This window comes from Polyodon spathula, chromosome 8 (genome assembly GCF_017654505.1).
Source record: "Polyodon spathula isolate WHYD16114869_AA chromosome 8, ASM1765450v1, whole genome shotgun sequence".
NCBI lineage: Eukaryota > Metazoa > Chordata > Actinopteri > Acipenseriformes > Polyodontidae > Polyodon > Polyodon spathula.
Window position 1 is genome coordinate 28,168,142 of NC_054541.1, and position 24,231 is coordinate 28,192,372.

Below are 24,231 nucleotides of genomic sequence, written 5' to 3' on the forward strand. Positions count from 1 at the left end.
CATAATTTGAGATACCCACTTTAAAACAGCAAACAGTGTCTTCATTTCTGTAATGAAAACTTACAAGCACCAACAAAAAGACAAGTCACAACATCACTCTGCTGTACCCCAAACAGACTTAAACAAGCTTAAGTCATTCGTACTCAGGACGCAGATATCTCCCAACCCATTTTATAAGGTAGTTTAAGAAGTTATTGGGCACCAGCTGAGAAAGACAGGAAGTCCTGAAGTTACATCCTCTCTGCAGTACCGTCGTCAACTCATAAACAAAAAGAAACAAACTCCCCTACTGTCCAACTGTGTAACCAGCCATTTAATTTAGAAAATTATGAAGGAACCAAACAGAATAACAGAATCAACCAATGATCATTGGGGTGCAGTTTTGCAATATGAAGAACTCGTGAAAGGTGAAAGAAAGGACAGAATGTTCCATCACACCCTTGTCAACCTAGTCAGAGTCAGATGACCAGGGACAGAGGAAGGGTAGAAGAAGTGCTGTGTTTGCTTAACCATAAAATGCTTGCTTAATCTTAACTGGTTTCTGAAATTAATATAACAAATGTAATGGAGAGGGGTGGGTTAGGGTTAGGTGTGCCAAATCCTGATAGGAGCAAGAGTTTATGTAGAAACTATTGCAGGGTTTTGTGCTATGGGGGTGAGACAGACTCGGGGGAGACCAGTTGAGGTACGTCTATGGCAACCCTCTCCATAGGCCCCCCGACCTGGTACTGCTGGAGTGGGGCGTGCGACCGGCCCTGGGGTCCTTTCCGGGCAGTGCAGATGTCACAGCGCCGGCAGTGGTCCTCCATGTCTCGCCTGCACTGCCCCCAGTAGAACGACTGGCGGAGCCGCTGCAGGGTCTTTGTCACTCCAAAATGACCAGTGCCTGGGGTCCCATGATGGGCCTCTAGCACCTCCTGGCGCATCGACCCGGGGACAACCACCTGCCACCTCACCTCCCCCGTGGCGGGCACCTTCCACTGCCGCTGAAGGACTCCATCATGCAAGGCCAACCCGCTCCATGGAGCCCACAGCCCCCGAGTGGCTGTGGAAAAAGGGGCCACCTCCTCCCAAGGGGGCCTTCGCTGCTCCTCTAGCCATTGTAGTATGGGGCAGAGGTCCGGGTCTCTGTCCTGATGGGCTCTCCAATCCACCCTCTCAGCCGATACTGCCACCCGGCATTGCTCTTCCCCCCGGTGGGACAGCTCTGCTTCCCTCTCCTCCTTTCTGCTGCAATGGGCACATCCCTCCCGGGCACAGGGACGACGGGACAGTGCGTCTCACCAGCCCGGTGTTGGATCCGGTACTGAAACACCTGGAGCTGCTCGATCCAACGGGCAACCTGTCCCTCCGGCTCCCGGAACGTCAGTAGCCACTGCAGGGCAGTGTGGTCCGTGTGAATGGTGAAAGGGAGCCCGCAGAGATAGTGGTGGAAGTGGCGGACCCCCTCCACCACCGCAAGCAGCTCTCGTCAGGTGACGCAATACTGGCGCTCCACCTTGCTGAGCGACCAGCTAAAATACGCCACCACATGCTCCCCTTCCGGACCCGGCTGGGATAAGACAACCCCGATCCCCTCGTTGCTCGCATCCGTGTCCAGCAGGAAGGGAGAACAGACATCCAGGGGAGCCAGCACCGGGGACTGGCACAGCGCATGTTGCAGGGAGGCGAACGCCTCCTGGCACGTCGTGTTCCACTCAAAGGGCTCGTCTTTCCTCAGGAGGCGGTGCAGGGGGGCAGCAATGGTGGCAAAGCCCTGCACAAACCTGCGGTAGTAGGACTCAAGCCCTAGGAAGCTTCTAACCTGCCGGGGGTTGACGGGAATAGGCCAGTCCCTCACTGCGGTGATCTTGTCCACCTCTGTCTGGATCCCCTCTGCTCCCACTCGGTGCCCGAGGAATGAGACCTCCTGGCGCATCAGCTGCCACTTTTCAGAGTGCAGTTTTAGCCCCGCTCTCCTCACTCGCCGGAGCACCTCACGCAGGGAGGCCAGGGCGTCCTGGAAGGTCCCTCTATGGACCAGCAGATCATCCAGGTAGACCAGGCACTCCGATGGGGGTACTCCGGCCAGCACCTTTTCCATGAGCCGTTCGAACGTTGCAGGGGCGTTGCAAAGTCCGAACGGCATCACAGTAAACTGCCACAGACCCCATCCAGTGGAGAAGGCAGTCTTTGGCCGTGTAGAGGGATCCAGCGCAACCAGCCAGTAACCGCTGCGGAGGTCCAGCGAAGAGAACCATCTAGAGCCGGCCACCAAGTCAAGGGACTCATCGATGTGGGGAAGGGGGTAGGAGTCCTTCTCCGTCACATCGTTTACTCGCCGGTAATCGACACAGAAACGCCACTTGCTGTCCTTCTTCCACACCATGACTACCGGCAAGGTCCAGGGGCTGTCGCACGGCTCAATGATCCTCCAGCACTTTCTCTGTGGCTTCCTGGAGGGTGAGTGGTTGGCGGCGAGGGCGCGGCTTAATGGGGCAGAGGTCGGCCGTCGAGACGCTGTATTGTCCCTGATGAGACTGGCACATGATGGAGCCTGGGGGTGTACTGAGGTCTCCTGTCTCACTGCAGCGGTCCGTTGTGTCCTCGGCAGATCCCGAAACTGTCGTGCAAAGGGGTCCCTACTCCGACCCAGCGGTCCAAGGGGTGAGGCTAAAGCTAAAGCCGAGCTCCCCTGTATGTGCAGTGTCCCGGTCCGGAAGTTTAGCTGTCCGCCAGTGTAGCGCAGGAAGTCCAGGCCCAGTATGCAGGGGTTCTGTACAGCCGCTACCCAGATGGGGTGGTGCACGGTCCGTCCAGCCACTTCAATAGCAAGGTTGCCCTTTCCTTGCATGGGGGCTAGCTCTCCGGTCACAGTGCGCAACTGCACGGTGGTGGGCTCCAGCCGGACTCCTGCAGGGAGCACATCAGGGCAGATGAGAGTCACCATGGAGCCAGTGTCCACGACAGCAGTGCACGGGACCCCCTCAATGCGGACGGGGACATGGCAGAAGTCCCCGGCAGTGGTCCTTCCTACCGCTATAGTTGGCTGGCACTGTCTGTGGTCGGCTGTTTCCGTGGGGAGTGACGCCCCACTCTGTCGGCTACACGGGTTAGTACTGGTGGCGGCCGCTGCAGCTGGGTGGTCCGCGATTAAGGGGACTGGACTAGGGGCACGCGTTGTCCCGTCTATGCGGGCCCCTTGGCGTTTCCCTGCGGTTGCTGTGTCAGGCGTGGTGGTGCAGCAGCTGCTGCTGGGCAGTGGCGCTGTAAGTGGCCAGGCTGTCCACAGCCCCAGCACAGCTGTGGGGGGGTCTCGGGAGTCCGAGCCGCTGGGTGATCGCCGCCCTGATGAGGGTGGTAAGCTCCGGGGGCCAGGTGGGGTCAATGGTGTGGTACGGGGCCTCCTCTTCTTCTGCTTGGGCCATGCGAGTTTGAGGTGGTGTGTGGTCAGGCTGCCTCTTCTGCTGACCACTCTCGCTCCCAGGGGCATGGTCCTGCTCCCCCTCCTCAAGCACTGCCTCGACTCGTACGGCGTGAGCCACGGCAAGCTCTAGGGAGGTTGGGGCAGCAAACCGGACCTGCTGACGTACAGCTACTACAGCCATTTAGATTGACAGTGGTTAAACAATGTAAAGCCTCTTCTTCTAAACATGCAATTCAATTACTGGCGTTCTCTCTGTCTGTCCAGTTGTTTATCGTTGCCATCATTTCAAACTGCTTTACAAAGTCTCGCCAATCAGCCTTACCGTTGTACCGCAGACGGCTGTAATGAACCCCCTTGTTGACATTCTGCTGCAGGGCAGCCGTGTCCGATGGTAATACTGCCTCATCATTGACGCGCACTCGCGCTCCTCCTATCTCCGTGTCCAATGACGTCCTTGCGGCGGCCGAAGAACCTCCTTCTTCCTCGATGACAATGGTGCAGCGCCCCTCAGCCTGCGGGGCAGTCTGTTTGTCTCCTAGCTCCGTCATCTTGATCCCTCTTTCCTCTTTCGCCCAAGGGTTCTCTCCTCCCCATGCAGCAACCATGCTCGGGTCGCTCCTGACCCTCAGCTCAGCGACCAGCTCCTCCAGTCTGGCTCGCAGCTCATCTACTCTCATCTCTCTCGCGTCCGCCATCTTCTCCCTCTTGCTTCTGTTTCACCCCTCGTGGCAAGCGCTGTACAAATCCCACTCTGCCACCAATGTAGCGTTTTGTGCTATGGGGGTGAGACAGACTCGGGGGAGACCAGATGAGTTTCCACGTACTTTTATTTATTTTTGTTAATAACACAACGGAACCCTGTTTGGGCCGGGGTTCACGCCAAAATAATAAACGGCTGTATCTTTCAATTTTACACCGCACTCTGCTTCATTGATAAGCACTCAGACAGTTCTCCGTCTCTCGCAGTCTCTCTCCCCTCAGACATTCACCCGCATTCTCCCACTCGCGGCTCCCACCCCCCCTACTTATAGCCTCCGGGGGAACCGTCCACTGCACGCACACACACACTCATGCAGACACACACTAACGGCGTGCTCCGTACCCTCACAATACACTGAACATTAACAGGACGTAACAAACAAGACAAAAACAACGTCCAGGATGCTGCCATCGCCAGGGTGGTTACACAATATAACCCATGTGCATGCTTTACCCCGGTAGAATACTCTGGTTACTGATTAAGTGACCGTTATTGTCCGGAGCGCTCTGTATTTTGATGACCACTGCAATAAACCTTTGATGCAACAATCGGTGTGATTGATTGTCTCTGATCATCGCTGCACTTCATTTTGCGACCCTACAATTACATTTCCTGATAGAGTCAACTTCATAATACAAACAGTGAAAATACTCTGATCATTTATTTAATTTATTATTAAAAATAATTTGTTTATCTATTAAATTCATTGGAACAATTGCATTTATTGGAACAATTTTTCCTAGCGTAGTAACATATTTAAAAAAAAAAAAAAAAAAAAACAACTAGATTTATCTTTAAATACAAATGTGTCTATATCTTTATTTCTAAAAGCTAGTAACCCATTTTATAAGCTTAATAAGACACTCCGGGGCAGGCGTGTCAAACTCCAGTCCTCAAGGGCCACAGGGTCTTCTGGTTTTCATTCCATCTTAAGCTCTTAATTAACATAATTGATCTAATTATTTGTTCAGTTTGACATATTTAATATTTTTCAAGGTATTTTATAGTTGATGGTTTTAAAAATGCACTTGATTCAAGGTACACTACAAGGTACACTGAGGCCTGAAGAGAAGTGTTAAATGTGTCCAGTTAATCAAATAATTAGACCAATTAAGTAATTGAGAGCTGGGTGGAACAAAAGCCAGAAGACACTGCAGCCCTCCAGGAACTTTTGACACCCCTGCTCCAGTGCGTTGGTTCCTACAGCTCTGGGCGTGCGGTTATTGCACAAACAACGCCCTTACTGCTTATGTAGTCTCCGCTTGGTTTATAATAGAATACATTTATCCACATGGCCAAGCATACACTGCGCAAGATATTATTTTTTGGGAGTACAAAACATCAAAAACACCTTAAATTCGTAAAAATTAAATGTGAATATTGTATAGAAACGTAATTATCTTTTTTTTTTTTTTTTTTAAACAGAATCAAACTGATTATACAAGATGTACTGCTAACTGCTAACTAGTGCAGGACTAAATGGGCGATAACAATTTAAAGAACGAGGTGTGATCTATACATGCACATACAATACCAAACCCGAGAGTTAATATTCGTCACATCGCTCTCACCTGCAGCATGTACCCGGAAGTGTTTGTTGCTCACTACTGGAAGTGAATTTTTTGTGCACTGAGTGACTTTCGCCGTCCCCCCGTGTGATAACGGATTGGTAAACTAAGATAAATCAACTTCGTGTTTGTAAAATAACGAGCCGTTGTATTGTTCTTAAAATCATGTCAAACGAAATAGATGCGTTGCTTTGATCTATAAATACAGTTAACAAAAACACAACAGTATTCTGTAAGTCTATTGCAAGATCCGTTTCCCAGTTTCATATGGGCAGGAAGAGGAGTTTGTGCTGGTGCTGGACGGCCAATGTTGTTAGATTTAAATGCCTTTCTTTAAGCAGGTGTACGTAACATAGTATCAGGTTTGTACAATTAATACTAATACATGTATATTAATAGTATTATCAAATTATATAAATGGGTTGCAATAGTTGAAGCAAAGATACAGTTTTCACAGTGATAACTTGCGTGGCCTGCATTAAACTTTTCTTTTTTTACATGCGATGAAAGCATTGCAGATTGATATTAAATTGTGGTTTAATTGTATTCTAGTTTTTACTTAGTTATTTGGATGCTTAATAGTAAGCTGCACACGTTTGTCTGTTTCAAATTTGTTATCATTTGTTTATCTCAAGGTTGGTCGATATTCCTTGTGAAAATATTTGAATAGGGTGGTTATTGGTGAAATAATGAAGAAATCGTCGCGACGGTTAGATGTTATTTAAATCTGTAATGTAGTAATTAAAACTAATCATTTTGGACAGTAGTAGATGGAAAATAATATGTGCATTGGTCCATTATTATTATTATTATTATTATTATTATTATTATTAGTTGTAGTTTGAGCCATTTGTAGTCCTGTCTGTTTATGTTATTGTACATTTAAAAAAAAAAAAAATTACGTGCTGTCAAACACAGCTATGCAACCACCCTTGTTTTCACAATGTACTGTACAGGGTTGGTCTCGCTAGAAATGACCTGTCACACAATTCACTATTAAAAGGTCATGGAAATGTACTGTCTATTTCTTTACAGAAAGGTGTAACCATGCCAGGAAAGCTAAAGGTTAGAATTGTCGCTGGACGACATCTGCCTGTTATGGACAGGGCCAGCGACCTAACTGATGCTTTTGTAGAGGTTTGTATAATGCTTCTTAAGTACTGAAATCAGTATATTATTTGTCCATTGTATTTATTTATTTATTTATTTAAGCAGACCAGATACAGTATTTTTCATCAAATTTTATTATTGACTTTGTAGTATTTATTTTTATTATTCACATCTTTCTCAGGTAAAATTTGGAAACACAACATTTAAGACAGATGTATTTCCCAAATCTCTAAATCCCCAGTGGAACTCAGAGTGGTTTAAATTTGAGGTAAGATTATTCATTAACCCAACATACAGATTACAAAAGCAAATACTGAAATGTATAAGTGACTGTAGGCATACCTAAAGATAGTAGATGTTGGACGTTACACAAATTTTATATTTAGGGGTTAATTGCATTGCTGTGACATGTTACAAGGTAGTAATGGAGTAAAATGCTCTTCTGTTTTATTTTTTGCTGTATCAGTACACAAAGATATTTTAGAGACATTTTTCAGAGTTGAGTGATATTTAAAAAATGCAAATGTGTGCTTGTAAGTGTTTTTTCTATTATTACAGAAACGTTAATGTAATATAAAAAAATGTATGAATTAATAAATAGCCTATGAAAAATGCCAGAATGACAGTTCAGATTCACCAGGCTTGGGGTTAGTCATCTCGAACAGGGCATGAGATGACAACCAAACACTGGTTCCGTCCTCAGTTCACAACCAGAGTGGTCTTGGTATTTAATTTATTGTATACATTTACTGTTGCAGAACGCTTTTTATGACAGTGAAGAAAATTGCTGTTTTAATAGTCAAAATGTTTTTTTGTTATTTATTTTTTTTAATTTGATAACTGATAGGCCAAGTGACACTGCTGGTAACACTTAACAACCTGAGCAGCTAATGTGTGTAAAAGTTCAGGGGGAACTCTCAAATGAGAATAATAGGCCCTTCTATTGACTTTTATTGGTGTGCACTATGCCAAAAAGAATGAATATGCTAGTTCCAGTACTGCGACCAAAATGTAAACAATAACACCAAACTTTGGTATAGCTCACGGTTTCCCAAAGCCGTTCATGACGATAAAAATACTGAAAAACAGTACAGCATGGTCAAGTACATCTTACAGGTATTTTAAATATCATCAGTTAATAATCCCCCCAAAAATTGCATTGCATTGTTTATTTAATGAATTTCTGTTTTGCTAAAACTCATTTATCAGCTCAGTGTTAAGTGATTAGGCGCTTCATTTAAGTTCTAAAAATATTTTTTGATCAGTTGTGGATGGATGCTGTTTGGAGGTTTTTATGAATATGTGATGTCTACCATATGGTACTAGTTGGGGGAAAAAACACATTTTCTTTGCCTATATATAGTACAAGTACAAAGAGTTATAATGCAATATATTATGAGCAAATCACACCTTGTGCTCCGTCTTTCCGGTGAGACATGTTTTAAGTGACTGCATAGTTCACTTAAAACAAGTTCTCGTGTCTTGTAAAGCACTTTGTGATGGTGGTCCACTATGAAAGGTGCTGTATACAAATAAAGATTTTATATATAGATATATAAATATAAATCCGTGACAGTGTTTTATTAATTGTATAGAAAATAAATTCTGATCATTCTTTCCTTCTTTATTGAAATGTAGGTGGATGATGAAGACTTACAAGACGAGCCACTGCAAATCACAGTTCTTGACCATGACACCTATAGTGCCAATGATGCTATTGGCAAAGTTTATATAGATATTGATCCTCTGCTATCCAGCGAAGCTGCCACTGTAATCTCTGGGTGGTTTCCAATTTATGACACTATACATGGTACGGTTTTACACAGCAAACAAACCAGCTCCCTTGCTCTACCCACACAGAAGTGAAGCCTTAAACATGAATGCCCCGATTTGGTCTTTTGTATTAATAAAAAAAATAAATAAATAAAAAACTATATTTACATATAGTTGTGACTTAAAAAATGAAAGCTATGAAAACTACCAATGGTGAGTTTGTTTAGTGACCTGATATGGAACCCTGTAAGTAACATTGCAAAATAAAATTTTATACACTTTTGGTCTGAATTTGATGTTTATAGAGGTCATTAAAAACAAACACTAAAAGTAATTTCTGAAAACATTGGTTTATTGATATTTAAGTCTTCTAAACAGTTTGTTGAACAGTTAAATTCTAATATTTCTTGGATACACCTAACTTTCATCCTATTAAAAAGAAGCCAAGCTAGGGTAAATCGGTTCTGGAGGTTTAGTCTATATTTGTAAAACACATGACTACATTTCCCAAACAATACTGCAAAAGGCAAACAAAAGATACTTGTTCTGACTTTGCATATATTTATTTTCTTTCTTCTGTAGGTATACGTGGGGAAATAAATGTTATTGTTAAGGTGGACCTGTTTAATGACTTAAACCGTTTTAGACAGTCATCATGTGGAGTCAAGTTCTTTTGCAGTAAGTTGAGATGAGTTTTTTTTTTTTTTAATTTTCTGGGCCTATCTAAACAGTTATTGGGGGGGGGGTTTAAAACAGACAATAAACACCAGAATTGTTTAACTACTTTTGTACTGTGCCATTTGTGTCATATCACCAATATTGTATACAGATGGAGACATGGAATACTTTATTTACTTTTCTTGCCAGCTACATCGATTCCTAAGTGCTATAAGGTAGTTACAGTCCATGGATTCGTTGAGGAATTGGTGGTGAATGAAGATCCAGAGTACCAGTGGATTGACAGAATCAGAACACCCCGGGCATCCAATGAAGCACGACAGAGACTCATCTCTCTGATGTCTGGTATTGTAGTTACAATTGTTATCTCAATATGAACAGCACAGATGCAAATTATATTTGTTAATATAAAATGTAGAAAGGGTCAATGGCTAGGTTTATGCTTTGAATAATGTAGTGACTGCAGTTGACAAATGAACTACAGGATATCACTTTAATGTTTTAATTAGGTAACTTTTTTATGTTTAATTACAGTATGTATATGTTTGGACTAAGGACAGCTTTTTATTCCTGATCATGACACTGATCATCCTCTTCAACATCAGGATAAAAAATACATTCCAACCTTAGGATTGGAAACTTTTTTTGCTAACACTTCTTTAACAGTAATGTATAAAATATATTATTTTCTTTTAGGTGAGCTTCAAAGGAAGATTGGCTTAAAGGTTCTGGAAATGGGAGGCAATGCAGTTGTGGGCTACCTTCAATGCTTCGATCTAGAGGGAGAGTCTGGGCTAGTAGTACGAGCTATTGGAACAGCCTGTACCCTGGATAAACTAAGTAACCCTTCTGCGGCACTCCCACCTGCATGCAATTCGCCATTCAAAGAAATAAAAGAGTAAGTATAAAGCAGAAGGGGTTTGTGATCTTGCATAAATGTTTTGTTGACTTGTGTGTACACTTTATCTGTAAAATGCAGACCCTTTAAACTGAAAATTCTTATAGTTGATCATTTTGTACATTTAGGACATCTTAAAGCATTTGTTACCTATAACTTCCGTTTACATATCCAAGACCAATGGCAACACTTTTTTTTTTGTTAATAATACTTTAGAGAAGTTATGGGAAGTCTCTATCACTGTTTTTAGACGGGATTTCAGTGGTAACCGACCACATCAGAGCCTCGAAGGTGTGTTTCCAAAGGATTTTCCCTTTCTTCTGTTTCTTTCACTCTACTAATACTCCTCCATAAAAGCAAACATGCTTACCTTGTGCATACATTAGGTGCACCCCCACACATAAGCGCATGTTATTAGCACAGTAATTATACTGTAAAGGCCATTGCACACCAGATATTTCTCTTTCTAAATTTAACATAGATAATATTTAACAAACATTTACCTTTCCTATTGTTCCTTGCACACCTAGCGCGTAATTGTCATACAAGGTTGATGCGTTGAATAGTGGAATCGAAATAATTTTCACATATTAAAGGTGACAGCGACAGGTCATGCAGTATTTACTGGATGGGAGACACCTGACCTTCAGGCAATAGCAGAGTCGTTTCTGAAATTGGTGTGCAATCTATTTACGCAAGTTATTTACAGATTATAGATGGTAAATTATGGAACTTATTCAGTGTGCAATGGTGCTTAATAAGAAAATCTAAATTTAAATTAAAAAATATGAATTTAAATTGCAAGAATAACCGTTTTTGTGCCTTAAATGAACGACCTGATTTAACTAGATAAGTGAGTATTTTGTATGATTCGTTTTAGATAACACACAAGTAGCTTTCTAAAGCCTATGTGCTTTGTCATGTATCTTTCAGTTCTAGTTCCCTTCTGCAGTTTCGAAAAAAAGCATCAATTTAAATTCCGACGCCATTTACTGTATGTCATCAAAATAAGCACAGTTGTGTACCAAGGTCATGAAAACCAGCACATTTTAACAGTGCTTGCAAATCTATAAAGTGTAATTCTGTGTTTAGAAGTGTTTCAACTTTGGACGTATTTAGATGCATTAGAATTAAGGCCAACTGAATACAGCCCTGTGTATAAGACGTGAACACAATTTATTTCTCTCTCATATCTGAAACAAATTGGGTAAGGTAAAGATAAACACAAACCTACATGTTTTTGTGTTTGCTTGCACTGTGTGTATAATTTGTAGGCAGAAAATGTGTGCTTGCTTGATTCTCATATCTTGCATTTGCATGATGAGGTATATATTTAACTTAGGAGTTATGTCATAGGATTAACACAAGTCTTAGTCTTTAATATTTTAAATAACAGAAGAAATATATTGTATTATAAGATATCGCGTACAATCTTGTACACATGCACACATACTGTACAATGCTAATACATACTGTTGTTTTTTATTAGGCCTATACTCTACAAACACATTGAGTAAAATAAGCTATTTCAGTGTATTTAATGTAATATTATTATATAGATAATTCACTTGTTAACTACTCAAAATTTAACATACTTCACATTATACTTAGATTGTTCTGTAGACTCAGCATGCTGCTGCTTTGTTTGTCTACTAAAAATAACCAAATTATACTGCTCACTAGTTAGATAATTAGAGAAATCTTTCTGGAGGCGTAATTATTCAGGGGAAAGGAAAACACTATTTCGTTGCAATTTGTTGTTTGTGTTTTTCTTTCTTTCTTCTCCCTTGGCTGCCAATTGTCTCAGGTCTCCACTGGTTCACCCGCCAAGCCATGGATGTCGCTCAACCCACAACAGCCCAATTCACACTGCTTCCGGCTCACGACTAACTCAGAACTTCTCTGTGTCTGTTCCTACTCTCAACTACACTGGTATGAGACTGCATAGGCTCAGGAGCTGGGGAGAGACGGGCCAAGAGCACAGGGGTCAGAATCTAAAGCCAGGCAGGCAGTGTAGGCAGGTACCGTGCGTCTGTACTCCCGACTAGCCAGGGAGTGTTAATACCAACTCTTCAGCTTCCAAAGCATTCCCTCCCCTCAAAAACTGGTTAGAGCAGCTCATACTGTTACACATTTGCTAAAGAAAACAATTAAAGGATTTTCCAGGCCAAATATTAATGAGATATATACATATATATATATATATATATATATATATATATGTACTTTTTTTTTTTTTTTTAAACCGGAACACAATTACATCAAAACATTCTGCGACTTTTATTTTTCTTTATTTTCCATTTTTAGCTGTGACATGCTAGCTGCTGAAATAAGGAAACATGACTCATTTTAGTTCCTAGTTGTGCTGTGGTTAGCTGAAAAAAATCACTGTACAGTAACGTGCTTCAGTTATTTTCGTTCTCCTTTTTCTTTTTATGCAATTTATATCTTACTAAAATCTTAGCTTTATATACATAAGCTTGCTTTACTTTCTGTCACATATCTTTCTGACAGCCATTTTCCCTGGCCAGCACCCCGAGAAGGCAACCGGCAACTTTCGTCCTCCTCCTCCCCAGCCTGCACACATACAGCATTTGGTTGCCCCCGTCTCCACCCCTCCACCCACCCCCTCTCCACTTCACCACTTTTCCCAAGTCTGGGTCATTCCACTGTTGCTAGTGTCCTTTAGCACTTGGGTACTGAATGTGTTTCCACCTTCTTCTGGCAGGGCTCCCTTCAGTGAAGATCCCAACCCTAATACTCATTCATCAGGACCCTCCACCCCACTGAAAAACCAAACCTATTCCTTTTCACCTTCCAAGTCCTACAGTCGACAGTCCTCTTCTTCTGACACAGATTTGAGTTTGACACCTAAAACTGGTAAGGCAGTTCCACCCACTTTATGTTGTTGTTTTTGTAGGGGGGGGGGGTTATTTTTATATTTATTTATTTTGTGTTGTACTTTTGTCCCACATTTCTTCCCTACCACTTGCTTTTTTCTATTTTAACCAAAAAAAACTTATTAGTTGAGCTCCTGTAATAATTATCAGCGAGCCAAAAAATATTTTTAATAATTAAAATATAGTGAATTTGAGATATATGAATACTTATAGTAAAGGATATATAATTTATATGTATATATATATATATATATATATATATATATATAAGCTAATATCAATTCCATTTATGTAAATCATATGAGCAAGTTTGACAAATTATATGCTTTTAGCGTCTGTGAATAACTTAATTTATTTTAGAAGTATCCTTTTAGTACTGTAGGTTATAAATCACTATAAATTCAAAATTAAAACACATTTGTGCCATCTTTTTAAATAACACACATCCTTAAATTGTAGTAATTTTAGGTTTTGTTATGTGTTTTTAATGCATTTTGACTGATGGGTAATGTTTATATGCTTTATACATCTAGACCTCTTTGGTGATGACTGTGCCTATAACTATTTAGCACTAACATATTTGCGCAGTGAATAGAATTGTGTGATTTATTTATTTAGTTTTTAAAGGTGGAAGAAAACAATGTTTTAAAAAATAAATAAATACATAACTTTAGCAGTAATTCGTGTTTTAAATAATAACGAAAGCAAATAAAATCTAAATGGAGAAAAATAATCCCTTTGTGTGTAAAGTAGCATATTGGAAAGTCACTCTGAACGTCCAGATAAGTGTCAAGGTGTTCAGTTTTTTTCTTTATCAAAGAAACTTAGAAATTGACAGTAATAATGTTATATAAATAAACCACATGTTGTCTGCTTCCATTTGCCCAATGTCATTATATACAGTCAATTCTCATTAAAATTAACTTGAATTAAAATTAAAACTTACAATGCTACGAATTTTCTACATGATCCCGGACTAATTTAGCAGTCGCTTATTATAAATCCCGTCTTGTAATAAAAATTCACTTAACACAAATTTCCTGTTTGTGCAAATTATTTTGAAGCACCAGGGAAGAAGAATTTGAATAAAACAAATGGTCCTAGTTTGAACAGCGTGTAAGGGATATTGGGAAATGTAATAACTTGCATCCACATTATTGTCTTATGTGCTTTTATTTTTGTGCTGTTGTGGGACTACTGATCCTATGATGCATTTCAAGTTGCCGTAGACAAGGTTTTCAAGTTGCCGAAGTGCTCATGCTATTTCCATGAAGCCGCGCAAAAAACATGCATTATCCTTCCAAACAAAAGTGCAGGTGTTGAAAGTGGTGGATAATTTGCAATGTACAGTTTTTAAAAGTTCACTTGCAACTGTATCTTCAGTAACATGCACATGGCTTTTACATGTGTAATACTTTTTATTGTACTGTCATTTTTAAATGTGATTTCAGTGTTGCAGTAACTTCAATAAAAACTGACAGCATGCATTTGGCTTAGACTCCTGATAATAACATTTACTTACAAGACAATTTTATTTGCTGGTCTCTTCAAATTCTTATTAATGAGAGTTGACTGTACAGTATATTTCTTTTAACCATTATTATACATTTCCTGTTCAAAAGTAATTATTTAACAAAATAAACTAAACATTAGAGTATGGTGGCTCGGTAAGGACAGGGTAATAACATGTTATTAAATTATCTAAGGCACTGGACATTTTCAAACTGTCATGTTGAGATCACAAGACTAATTACCTCGGGTTCTTTACATAATGGTTTGAAGTCTCAACATAACATGTTTTTTCCATGCCCTCTGAGCCACCGTATGAGAGGAATGAATGTCAAATTAAATTTGACATTGTTCTGAGAATTACCTTATGTATAGTCTATATGTATTCCATGTCACAGAGTATGATAGCTGATAGTAAGCCATTATAGTGTAATGACTTGCTTGCCATAAACAGTGGTATAGCACTGCATCATGCCTCTTTTTTGTTCTCCATTTTTTGTAGTTGCCAACTGATACATATTCTAAGCTTTAAGCGTGCTTTCTTTCCAGCCAGTTTGTCTGTCATACCCATTATCTTGTGTCTCTTCATCTTTCTTCTCTACCGCTTTTCCTCCTGCAGCCACTTCCCCCAAGGGGCCTAGGATTTTCCTGAGTCCCAGCTCCCCTACTCTCTCCTCTGATTTCCTAATTCTTACAAACACTTTTCAACTTCCCATGGGGTCTGGGACTAGTCTTACTCCTCACTCTGGCCATGCAAATCCAGTTGGTCTGAGGAAAGCTGTCTCTTTCAGTGAGGATTTGCTTCTGGCTGCATCTGGTAGGACTAATTGATCAGCAAGTGCTTTGGCTACTGAATATATCTCTGTAAAGAATCAGCTCTCCAGTTTAACAAACACCTCGTTTAACTTTTAATTTCACTTTGACTATAGTGACTTTGATTCTAACATAACTTTTTTTTGTTAATTGCACAATTTAAGACAATATGTTGGTGGCTGCACCTTCTAAAATACGTAGTTTACCGATACAGTGTTATTACTTTAGCATTTGTGTCGTGTATTGACCATTATACAGATATAAAAACTTTTAGTTGCATGATTAAACAAAATTGTTTTCTGTATTGACAATATCCTATGAGGTGTACATGAATTATACCAATTGTCCACCAGGTGTAGTACTAGTAACCTAACTATATCCATTTATATACATTTTATGAATTAAATTGTTCTTTATGTATACCAGGCATGCATACAACAACTGTACTACCTACATTAACAATAACATAGTGTGGATCATGCCATGTTCACCATACATACATTATTCATTTCCTTGTCAGTTTCAGGTCTTTTTACTTGTTTTATTTTAAGTTGCTTGTGGAATGTTTTGTGTACGTGTATTTGCTGCAGTGTGGGTTTTATATAATTCAAAAACAAAAAAGAGAATAAAAAAAAAAGATTACATGGTTTCCTTATTTAGAGCACAGCTAAAAACACAGTATTTATAGAACCCTTTTGACTACAGTTCACACCTGGAAGTGATGCGATTAGTAATCTTGATTTAATCGTATGAACCAAAATTAATCATGGAATGAAAACCAGAACTTTATTCAAACCAGTTTTTAAAAGGGTTACTGTTAACGGAGTGTACTTAAAAAATTAAAAAGAAAAAGAAAAGTTGTAACTCAGCAAGTTGTGCCGATTTAACTAAGGAATTTGTAATTGATTACAGATATCATTACAAATATAAGACATTATTCAAAGTCATTGGTAAATATTTATCTGTAGTGTAAAATGTACAGTAGATCAGTTAATTCTTTATTTTTGGGGGATGTTCTACAGTTTATTGCATTGTGTATTAGTTCAAATTGTTGAAAATAAGAACTACTTAATACATGCTGTCAGTGTGTACATTTGCAAATCCACAGAGTGGTGGATTTTGGTATGTGCATAGAACATGGAGAACACAGTCGCACGATAAAAAAATAAATAAATAAAAAACTGCCCATAGTGGTCACTGTTGAAGCACATATGACATGAACTGTGAGTGTTATGACACTGAATGAATTAGCTAACACCTCAAACACACAGCTCTATAGCTGCTCATATTTAATTAGCCATGTAATGTGTGTGGGATAGCCAGGCTATTGCGCACAATATTTATTAAGTGATGTCAGCAGAGATACCCTATGACTTGGGGTTATGCCAGTGCAAACAGAACAAATTAAAGAAATATTGTACTTAATATCCTGGAATCAGCTAACCCACTGATACCACAAGTATTGTATGTTAATCATTTAATTTGGCTTATTTTTGGAGAAAGGTGTTATGATTTACCTATCAGCTGGCAAGGATTCTCATGGATGGGCGGGAGATGGGGAAAAAAGTTTAATGGAAGATCATCCAAAAAAGGAGCAGGCACCTCAGGCATACAAATAGTTTACGTCGATTGCCAATTTTCTTTGTAGTGTAAACAGAAAAATAAATAACGTTAAAATCATTTTATGGCGAGCTAGTCAGTGGTTACGTAGAATTCATGTTTTTAATTTTTTTTATGAGAAGATTTTTATAATAAGTTAGAGTAACACAAGTGGGGAAAATGGGCATTTTTTTTCTTTAATCACTGTGTTCTCCATGGCTTGTTCTGTGCCTGTATTAAAAAAAGAAATTGGACTGTCACTCTGTTGCCTAGATAAATCACTGCATGTTTGGAACCCAGTTTAATTGCTGGCCTATGAGGTGTTTGTGCTGTTTCACATTTTTCTTTTCAATATCTATGGTCGTTTGTTATGTAGGAATGGGAAGTGGTGGGAGTGCTGGGAAGGATGGAGGACCACTAAAAACCCTTTTAAGACAACAGACCCAGACAGCACTTGAGCAGAGGGTGAGGATTCTTTATTTGTGAAGATCTACATTATTACAGTAAAGTAGAATTACAGCCACGAAACCTGGTCCATTGTGACATTGTCCTTGGCGCTCTTAAAATTTCAGATAAATTGGAAATATTTGGCATTCGTATTTACAGTTTCTGTTTTGTTTAGAATTCTTGCTAAATATAATCCTATAGAGGGTTTCAAATTCTAGCATTTGCTATAGTAAGCCCCTGTTTGTAGTTACAGCAAATGAAAAAGATGGACATGACAGAATTCAACAGCCGTGCACTGCATTTACACTACAGTGGTAATAGTGGAAGCATGTTTGTGGGAATTATTTCTTTTTTAAACCAACCTTTATTTTAGTGAATGACGTTCTCTTTTCATTCATGTTTATTCTTGTTTACTTTGTGGCTAAGGGAGGATCGCCTTTTATGTTCAGGAGGCGGGTATGTTTTGAAAAACATTGTGTGAATTTGTTTTTCCTAAATTCTGAGCTTTTTTCCTTTTTAAAGTTGGATCCAAAATGTACTTTTTTAGAGTCCAGAGGAGAAAAGGGTTTTGGTTTGTTTGAAATCTTTAACCCTTTATGTCTCTGTACAGTACTTCAAAATTCTGCTCTTTCCTGTCTTATATGTATTCTTGACATATTTTCTAAGCTTGCTATAAATATCTGTCTCTCATTACAGTATATGTTGTAGCCCAGCAGGTAGATGGAAGATATTATAATATAGTAAATATAAACTTGCTAACACATTTACACTGAAATAGCCACACTCTGTTTTACATACCCTTTTACATAACAACACTAGCCTGTGCATTGATCAAAGGCAGTTCACTGCAGGCAGATTCCTGTCACCAACAGTACTGTCAATGGAAAAAAAAAATGATCTAGACATGGATTTATGATTACTGGGATAGATGTATGTAATATAATCTTGCAATTATTTGTATCTGAGATGAGTGACGCCTTTCTGGAAGAGCCTGGCATACACTGCATTTAAAGGATACAGCCTTTATCCAGCACTCGAATGTGTAAGTCTGCACAAAATACCAAGCTGAGCAGTGCAATGACAACTGTATTGTCATGCATTCAAATACTTGAACTCCAGAGTAAGATCAGGACCAAAACCCAATACTGTAGCAAAACCCACAACATCAGTAGAATGTGTCAGTGCTGGTATCAGTTGACAGTGGAACCATAATGCCCTACCAGAAATGTTCAGAAGATGCTAGTTATCTTTTACCACAAAATATAAAATAAACATTGGAAAATTCAGACAGAGCATTTAATTAGTCTGAAAAATAGGCTTCAAAAATGAAGGTAGGTTGGTTTGAAGCTGTTTGATAAGCAGTGTATGAACTGTGACCTTTTATTAATGTTTTGAGAAATGTCTCATATATATATATATATATGAGTGTATTTTGCTTTTAAAATTTGCTTAAAATAAAAAAAGAACATTTGTTTTGGATTCAGTAACTGCACGCCTCATATTCTGAGCATATCAATTAGAATTTGGCATGGTTTGAATGTAACTGTCAGGTTACATTGTAAGATACTTTCTTTTTGTTCTGGTTGTAAAATGATTTTGATCAGATTAATATATTTCATAAAGCAAGCACTGACGTTTTTCTTTTTTCTTGCTTTGGGGCCACATGGATTAACTATATCTAGCTAATTGATGAAATGCCAATGTTGCATGAACTATACTTCAATCATAAGAATAAATAAATCAAACTCAAGAATTGACTTTTTTTTTTATAATACTTATGTTCTTTTTGCTCCACAATTCTTTTTTGTTTCAGTACTGCTGTTTATGTTTGCAATGAACTGTAAAATGGAGAATGTACCTCAAAACATTCCTATTGGAAGGCAAACCTTTCCAAAAATATAATTTAGAGATACTTTAAATACACAATAATGACAAAAGGGTGCAGGCTTATTGGTTTTGAAGTGGGATTTAAAATCAAAATCTGCCTGCCTTAATTATCATTATTGTAATCTCTCATCGAAGACTACCAGTATATGATGTGTTTTTTGCATGAGGAACTTTGCATAATTGTGTGTATGTATACAATTTAAGATTAACACAATCCTGAATATCTCTTAATGGGAAATGGATTGGAAAGAAAGAGATCGGGTTCTCGTTTGATTATGTGGGATGTGCAGGTTTGTATGTTTTATCTACTGCTTTTAATTAGAGTTCAGGACAGTTGTCTCAGGTGTAGGAGCTAAAATTCCTGTTATTATGATATTATTATTATTATTGTTTTTGTTGTTTTTCAGTAGTGTTCTTCATTTCCAAAGTATGAAATGCTTGTCTGATAATTATTCTATAGGAATCACACAAAAAAACTAAACACATATAAATATATTAATGTCCTTGGTCAGTAGGTTCAACATGTCTTTTTTTAATTATGAATGTACTAAATTTAAATTGAAGTTCCAACAATGTACTTCACTGCTTTTTTTTCTAATTTCTCTTTTTCTCTCATTTACCCAAAAATGCATTATTTTCTTCACTTTACTTTTATTTTCCTATGATCCTTTCCTGACATGATATATTCTTTATCATAATAGGTATTCCATGATTACTGGTTTCCATTTGTTTTATTTGCTGTAGTTAAAGTATTGTATTCTAGTGTGAAAGTGAGCTGGAAAAGTAAACAACATTAACAGCTTGATCTTTCTTCCAGGAATTCCCATTTTTCACCCTGACGTGTTTTCCCCCGGGTTTCCTCGTCCATGTTGGTGGTGTAGTCAGTGCACGGTCAGTGAAGCTTCTGGATCGTATCCACAACCCTGGTAGGTCATTTGGAGTTGCAGCCTTTTGGATGTTTGATAGCGGGTTTATTTGTTGTTCATATGACACATTAATTGGCAAACATTGTACATCGAGAAACGCAGGTTATAGTTTAAATTTGGCTGGGATTCAAATCTAGACTTTTACTTTTAATAATCATTAAGTTAAAGAACTCTACATTTTGTTTTAGAACTGACTTTAAAATTCAAGAAAAAATCTCTACTTTTAGAGTGTTGGGTTTATCACTGTTATTTAGTGACAGTTTTGCTCAAAGTAAAACCCAGACTTGGGGCCTGATTCATTAAAATTCAATTTGCTTGATTAAAATGTATACTCTACTTTTTCTATACATTGGGTAATTTCTTTCTAATTCACAACCTGATCTGATTGTTTTTCAGCATGCAAAAGCATGCATATTGGAAATAATATCTTGCCGTAGACATCTGCTTCATACACATTTCTGAAGTGTGTATTAAACATTGGAATAATATCTATTGAAGAGGTAGAAGTGAGGCTTCGATTTGCTATTTGTATTACATTTTCTTGTGAAACGTGATGTATAGAAATGTAAACCTAAAAACATGGCAATATGTTTGTCTTTGAAACAGCACTATATTAAAGTGAAGGTGTCTAAATACATTTTGATTCAAACAATATAACACAAGAAGTTATTCATTGTTACATTTATTACCTTTCTAATTGCACATTCATTTTATTTGACTAAATATGGTAATGAAACTGGTTTCTAATACCCATGCATGCTTATTACCATTGACACTCAATAAAACAAGTTAACGTTTGGTTCACACACAAGGAATATACAGTGTTGAGTGTGTGCCTGTTTTCTTCTACACAATCAACAGACGATCATACAGGCTTTGCTTACAGAAACGTATATATACACACCATCATTGATACTGTTCTGTTCTTTAACCTGTGCTATCTCCGTTTATGCAGTGTACTGGACTACTGTACACTCTGCAAAGTCTCTTTTAAACACAGATGTTTTTTATTGGATTAACAAGCTTCTACTCTTAATTAAACCTATATTAAATCTTCTACTCGGCTTTAAGTCACAATGTTACTAGACCTAGAATATTTGAATAGTGTTTAATAGTACAGTTAAATGTTTTACCTAGTATTCATCTGCTATAACTTCTAATGTAAATATTAATGTTTGGAATATTAATAGTTAAGTACAAAACATTGTATTAGTAAATCCCATTCGGGCAAAATCAATGCGTAATCTGTGAAAAAAGATGAAAATGTTATGAAAACCAAGTGAAAACATTTAGTGAATCAGGCACATTAATTTGAATGTAGAGGAAGTCCCCTCCCTGAGGAAAATCCCTCCAGATTTAATGTGTAAAACAAAGACATACATATTGATTGGGTACCCAGCAAAAATAAAACTACTTAACACTTGCATGCAATATTTAAAGATTATACTGGAAAGATTATTGCATGTGTTTACAAAGGGCTGTGAGTGACTCCATTTAAAAATTTGTCCTAAACAAGAATACTGTTATTTTGTGCAACAGTTCTGTCTGCAGATCTGTTACAACCTTGCATCAAACAAATAAGCCATACTAAGCTAAAGCCCAGTCACAGATAGCTGCTGCATGCTCCTTTCTCTCTGCCTTCTCTTAATAAACCTCTGATGAACTCTGTTGTCTGTGTCTTTCCAGTTCCTGTGGAGTGTTGTTTCCTAGTGTTGTGCGCCTGTCTGTAGTGTGTGTTATTCTCTGTTCTGCTCCTATAACTGATCTACTAATTTGCTGTTTTGAACTCAGCCTTTGTCGGAATAATGGGTAACACAAGATCATACAAACTGCTAGACTGGAATAGTTTCTCTGCAGGTATTTTACTACTCCTTCAGTATTGCACATACTGACAGAAATTATGGCAGCTCAGTGAAGTTCTTGCATTTTTTACATAAAACTGTGAGGAATATAAAAAATAACAATGTTGTTATCTGAAGTGGTGATGGGCTTTATTAAGTTTCTACAAAAGAATGTCATCGTTTATAATTTCATTACTAGGAGTTTATCTTCAGACATCAAGTTATGCGCCTGCACTGATTCCACCAAGGCGGATGTAAAAAACAGGGTTTGTCATATTCAGTATGTTGAATTGCAGAGGACTCTTTTTAAATAGTAGACATGCTACTAGCTGCAGTAACTTAGTACGTTATGTGACGAGACATGGGTCAGTAGATCAGAGGTATGTTATTGTGTTAGTCAAGTTATTAATTAACCTTTTAATGTGAAATGTATATGTAATGTTTTGTAGTTTAAGGACATCGCAAAAAACAAATGAAAACACTTAGGTGGCCAAAGTATACTTGCTCCAAACGAATCTCCACATAAAGTATGTAAATCATTTGCACTACATTATTTAAAAAAAAAATATAGAATATACTTCAGCAAGAAGTATGTTCGAAAAACAGATGTTAATTAAAAGTTGCTCAAGGTTGCATTTTTGTCCCTATGTGACCTTATATCTCAAAGGAGGTTGATGGAGTCCTGAAATTTGGGATGCTTTATTTAATCTAAAGACTTGCAGCGGCCTTCTTATTTAAAGTTGTATGTTCAATTTGCCTTATGGAAACATTTTTGTAATTTTAATTCTCTTTAAAGAACTACTCTCTATTATAAAAACATATCCAAAGTGGGAGTTGTAATTTCCTCCTTATTATATTTGCGCAGTAATTATCTGTATAAATAGAGCAATATGTGGGTTTAACCAAAATAACCTTGCTACATTGTGTAATGACAAGCAGATGTACATATTAAAATAATTTCATATAGTGACTATGTTTAATATAAGCTAATAACATTCCTATTTAAGGAGTCATTAGAAGTGAAACCTGTGACATCAGTTAAACTTATGTTGCCCATCACCAGGTTAAGAATTAAACTGGTTTGTTAAAGGCCAGATAGAAATAAGAGAATAACATATGCCCCATCACCTTAATCTTAAGTATCTTAATTATAATATTTTGCAGCATGTGCTATTCTTTAGCATTTGCCATTTGGTTAATTTACATACAAAAAAGGTTCATTGTCATGGTGCATGCCTTTGATGGATGCTTCAGTTAGGCTTTTGTTATTCCCCACAGAAAGAACAATATTGTATATGAACTAAGACTATCTATTTAATACATGGAATGAAAGTTTAATAAGCAGGGATGTTTAATTTAGAGGTGCATTACCCTAAGGGAAATTGGAAAAGTGACTGTACCATACAGCTGAAGGTACAGCAACATCATAATGACTTTGAATTATACCAATGTCCTCCTTTCTCACTACAGTTTGTATGACTAACTGCATTTGCTTTTTTTCTAATGCACTTCATTTCACACTTAGATTAGAGGCATTTTCTTCTGCTTTGATTTATATTATACTTTTTTTTCTTTTTAATTTTGGGATGAACAATTGTAAATATACAGTACAGCATTTCCACACATTCTGATAAATAAACAAATATAAACCTTTTTATAAACTCTTTCTAACCATCTAGTAATGTCACGTAAAAGGAAGTAAATGAAATATGTCTATTAAATGTCAATTTAAGGCATGTATAACTAATGCTGAAATTATTATTATTGTTATTGTAATTTGTGTGCTAACTATAAACAAAGTATTTTAGAAATTAATTTTTGATTAAATAATTTAATGAGGTATAATTAATATAATCTACATACTGATTAAATCCATGGTAATCCAGCTAATGGCAATGTAGATAATGTGACAGATTGTAATTAACAGCAGTTCGGCTTTCTGTATTTCTTGTTTTACCAGTTTGTCAATTAAACTTGTGCATATACGTTATGCAGTATTTTGAAGCGTAATTATATCTGTTGATCTAAATATAATTCTGACCATTACATTTATAATATTTTTCAGTAAGATTGAGATTGAAAAAAATAATTTACAAGATTTGCTAAATAGATAAAA

General features: G+C 38.1%; 1 protein-coding gene and 1 pseudogene across 21 annotated transcripts in view; one reads left to right on the plus strand and one right to left on the minus strand.

Annotated features, from left to right (window-relative positions):
- Window positions 1-1,042: 1,042 nt before the first annotated feature.
- Window positions 1,043-3,472, minus strand: LOC121319111 (annotated as a pseudogene).
- Window positions 3,473-5,774: 2,302 nt separating this feature from the next.
- c2cd5 (C2 calcium dependent domain containing 5) overlaps window positions 5,775-24,231 on the plus strand; it is a 41,199-nt gene continuing 22,742 nt past the window's right edge. For 6 of the 21 annotated variants that reach the window (XM_041257437.1, XM_041257441.1, XM_041257438.1 and 3 more), the window contains exons 1-12: window positions 5,775-6,096; window positions 6,770-6,871; window positions 7,026-7,112; window positions 8,483-8,654; window positions 9,200-9,295; window positions 9,485-9,640; window positions 9,992-10,193; window positions 12,922-13,073; window positions 15,222-15,419; window positions 17,391-17,479; window positions 20,166-20,274; window positions 22,066-22,131. In XM_041257437.1, coding sequence (XP_041113371.1) covers window positions 6,782-6,871; window positions 7,026-7,112; window positions 8,483-8,654; window positions 9,200-9,295; window positions 9,485-9,640; window positions 9,992-10,193; window positions 12,922-13,073; window positions 15,222-15,419; window positions 17,391-17,479; window positions 20,166-20,274; window positions 22,066-22,131 — 1,417 coding nt within the window. In that variant the 5' untranslated portion in view covers window positions 5,775-6,096; window positions 6,770-6,781. Of the gene's footprint in view, window positions 6,097-6,769; window positions 6,872-7,025; window positions 7,113-8,482; window positions 8,655-9,199; window positions 9,296-9,484; window positions 9,641-9,991; window positions 10,194-12,000; window positions 12,126-12,921; window positions 13,074-15,221; window positions 15,420-17,390; window positions 17,480-20,165; window positions 20,275-22,065; window positions 22,132-24,231 lie in introns of those variants that run through there. The other 15 variants (XM_041257447.1, XM_041257448.1, XM_041257449.1 and 12 more) reach the window with 8 other exon arrangements.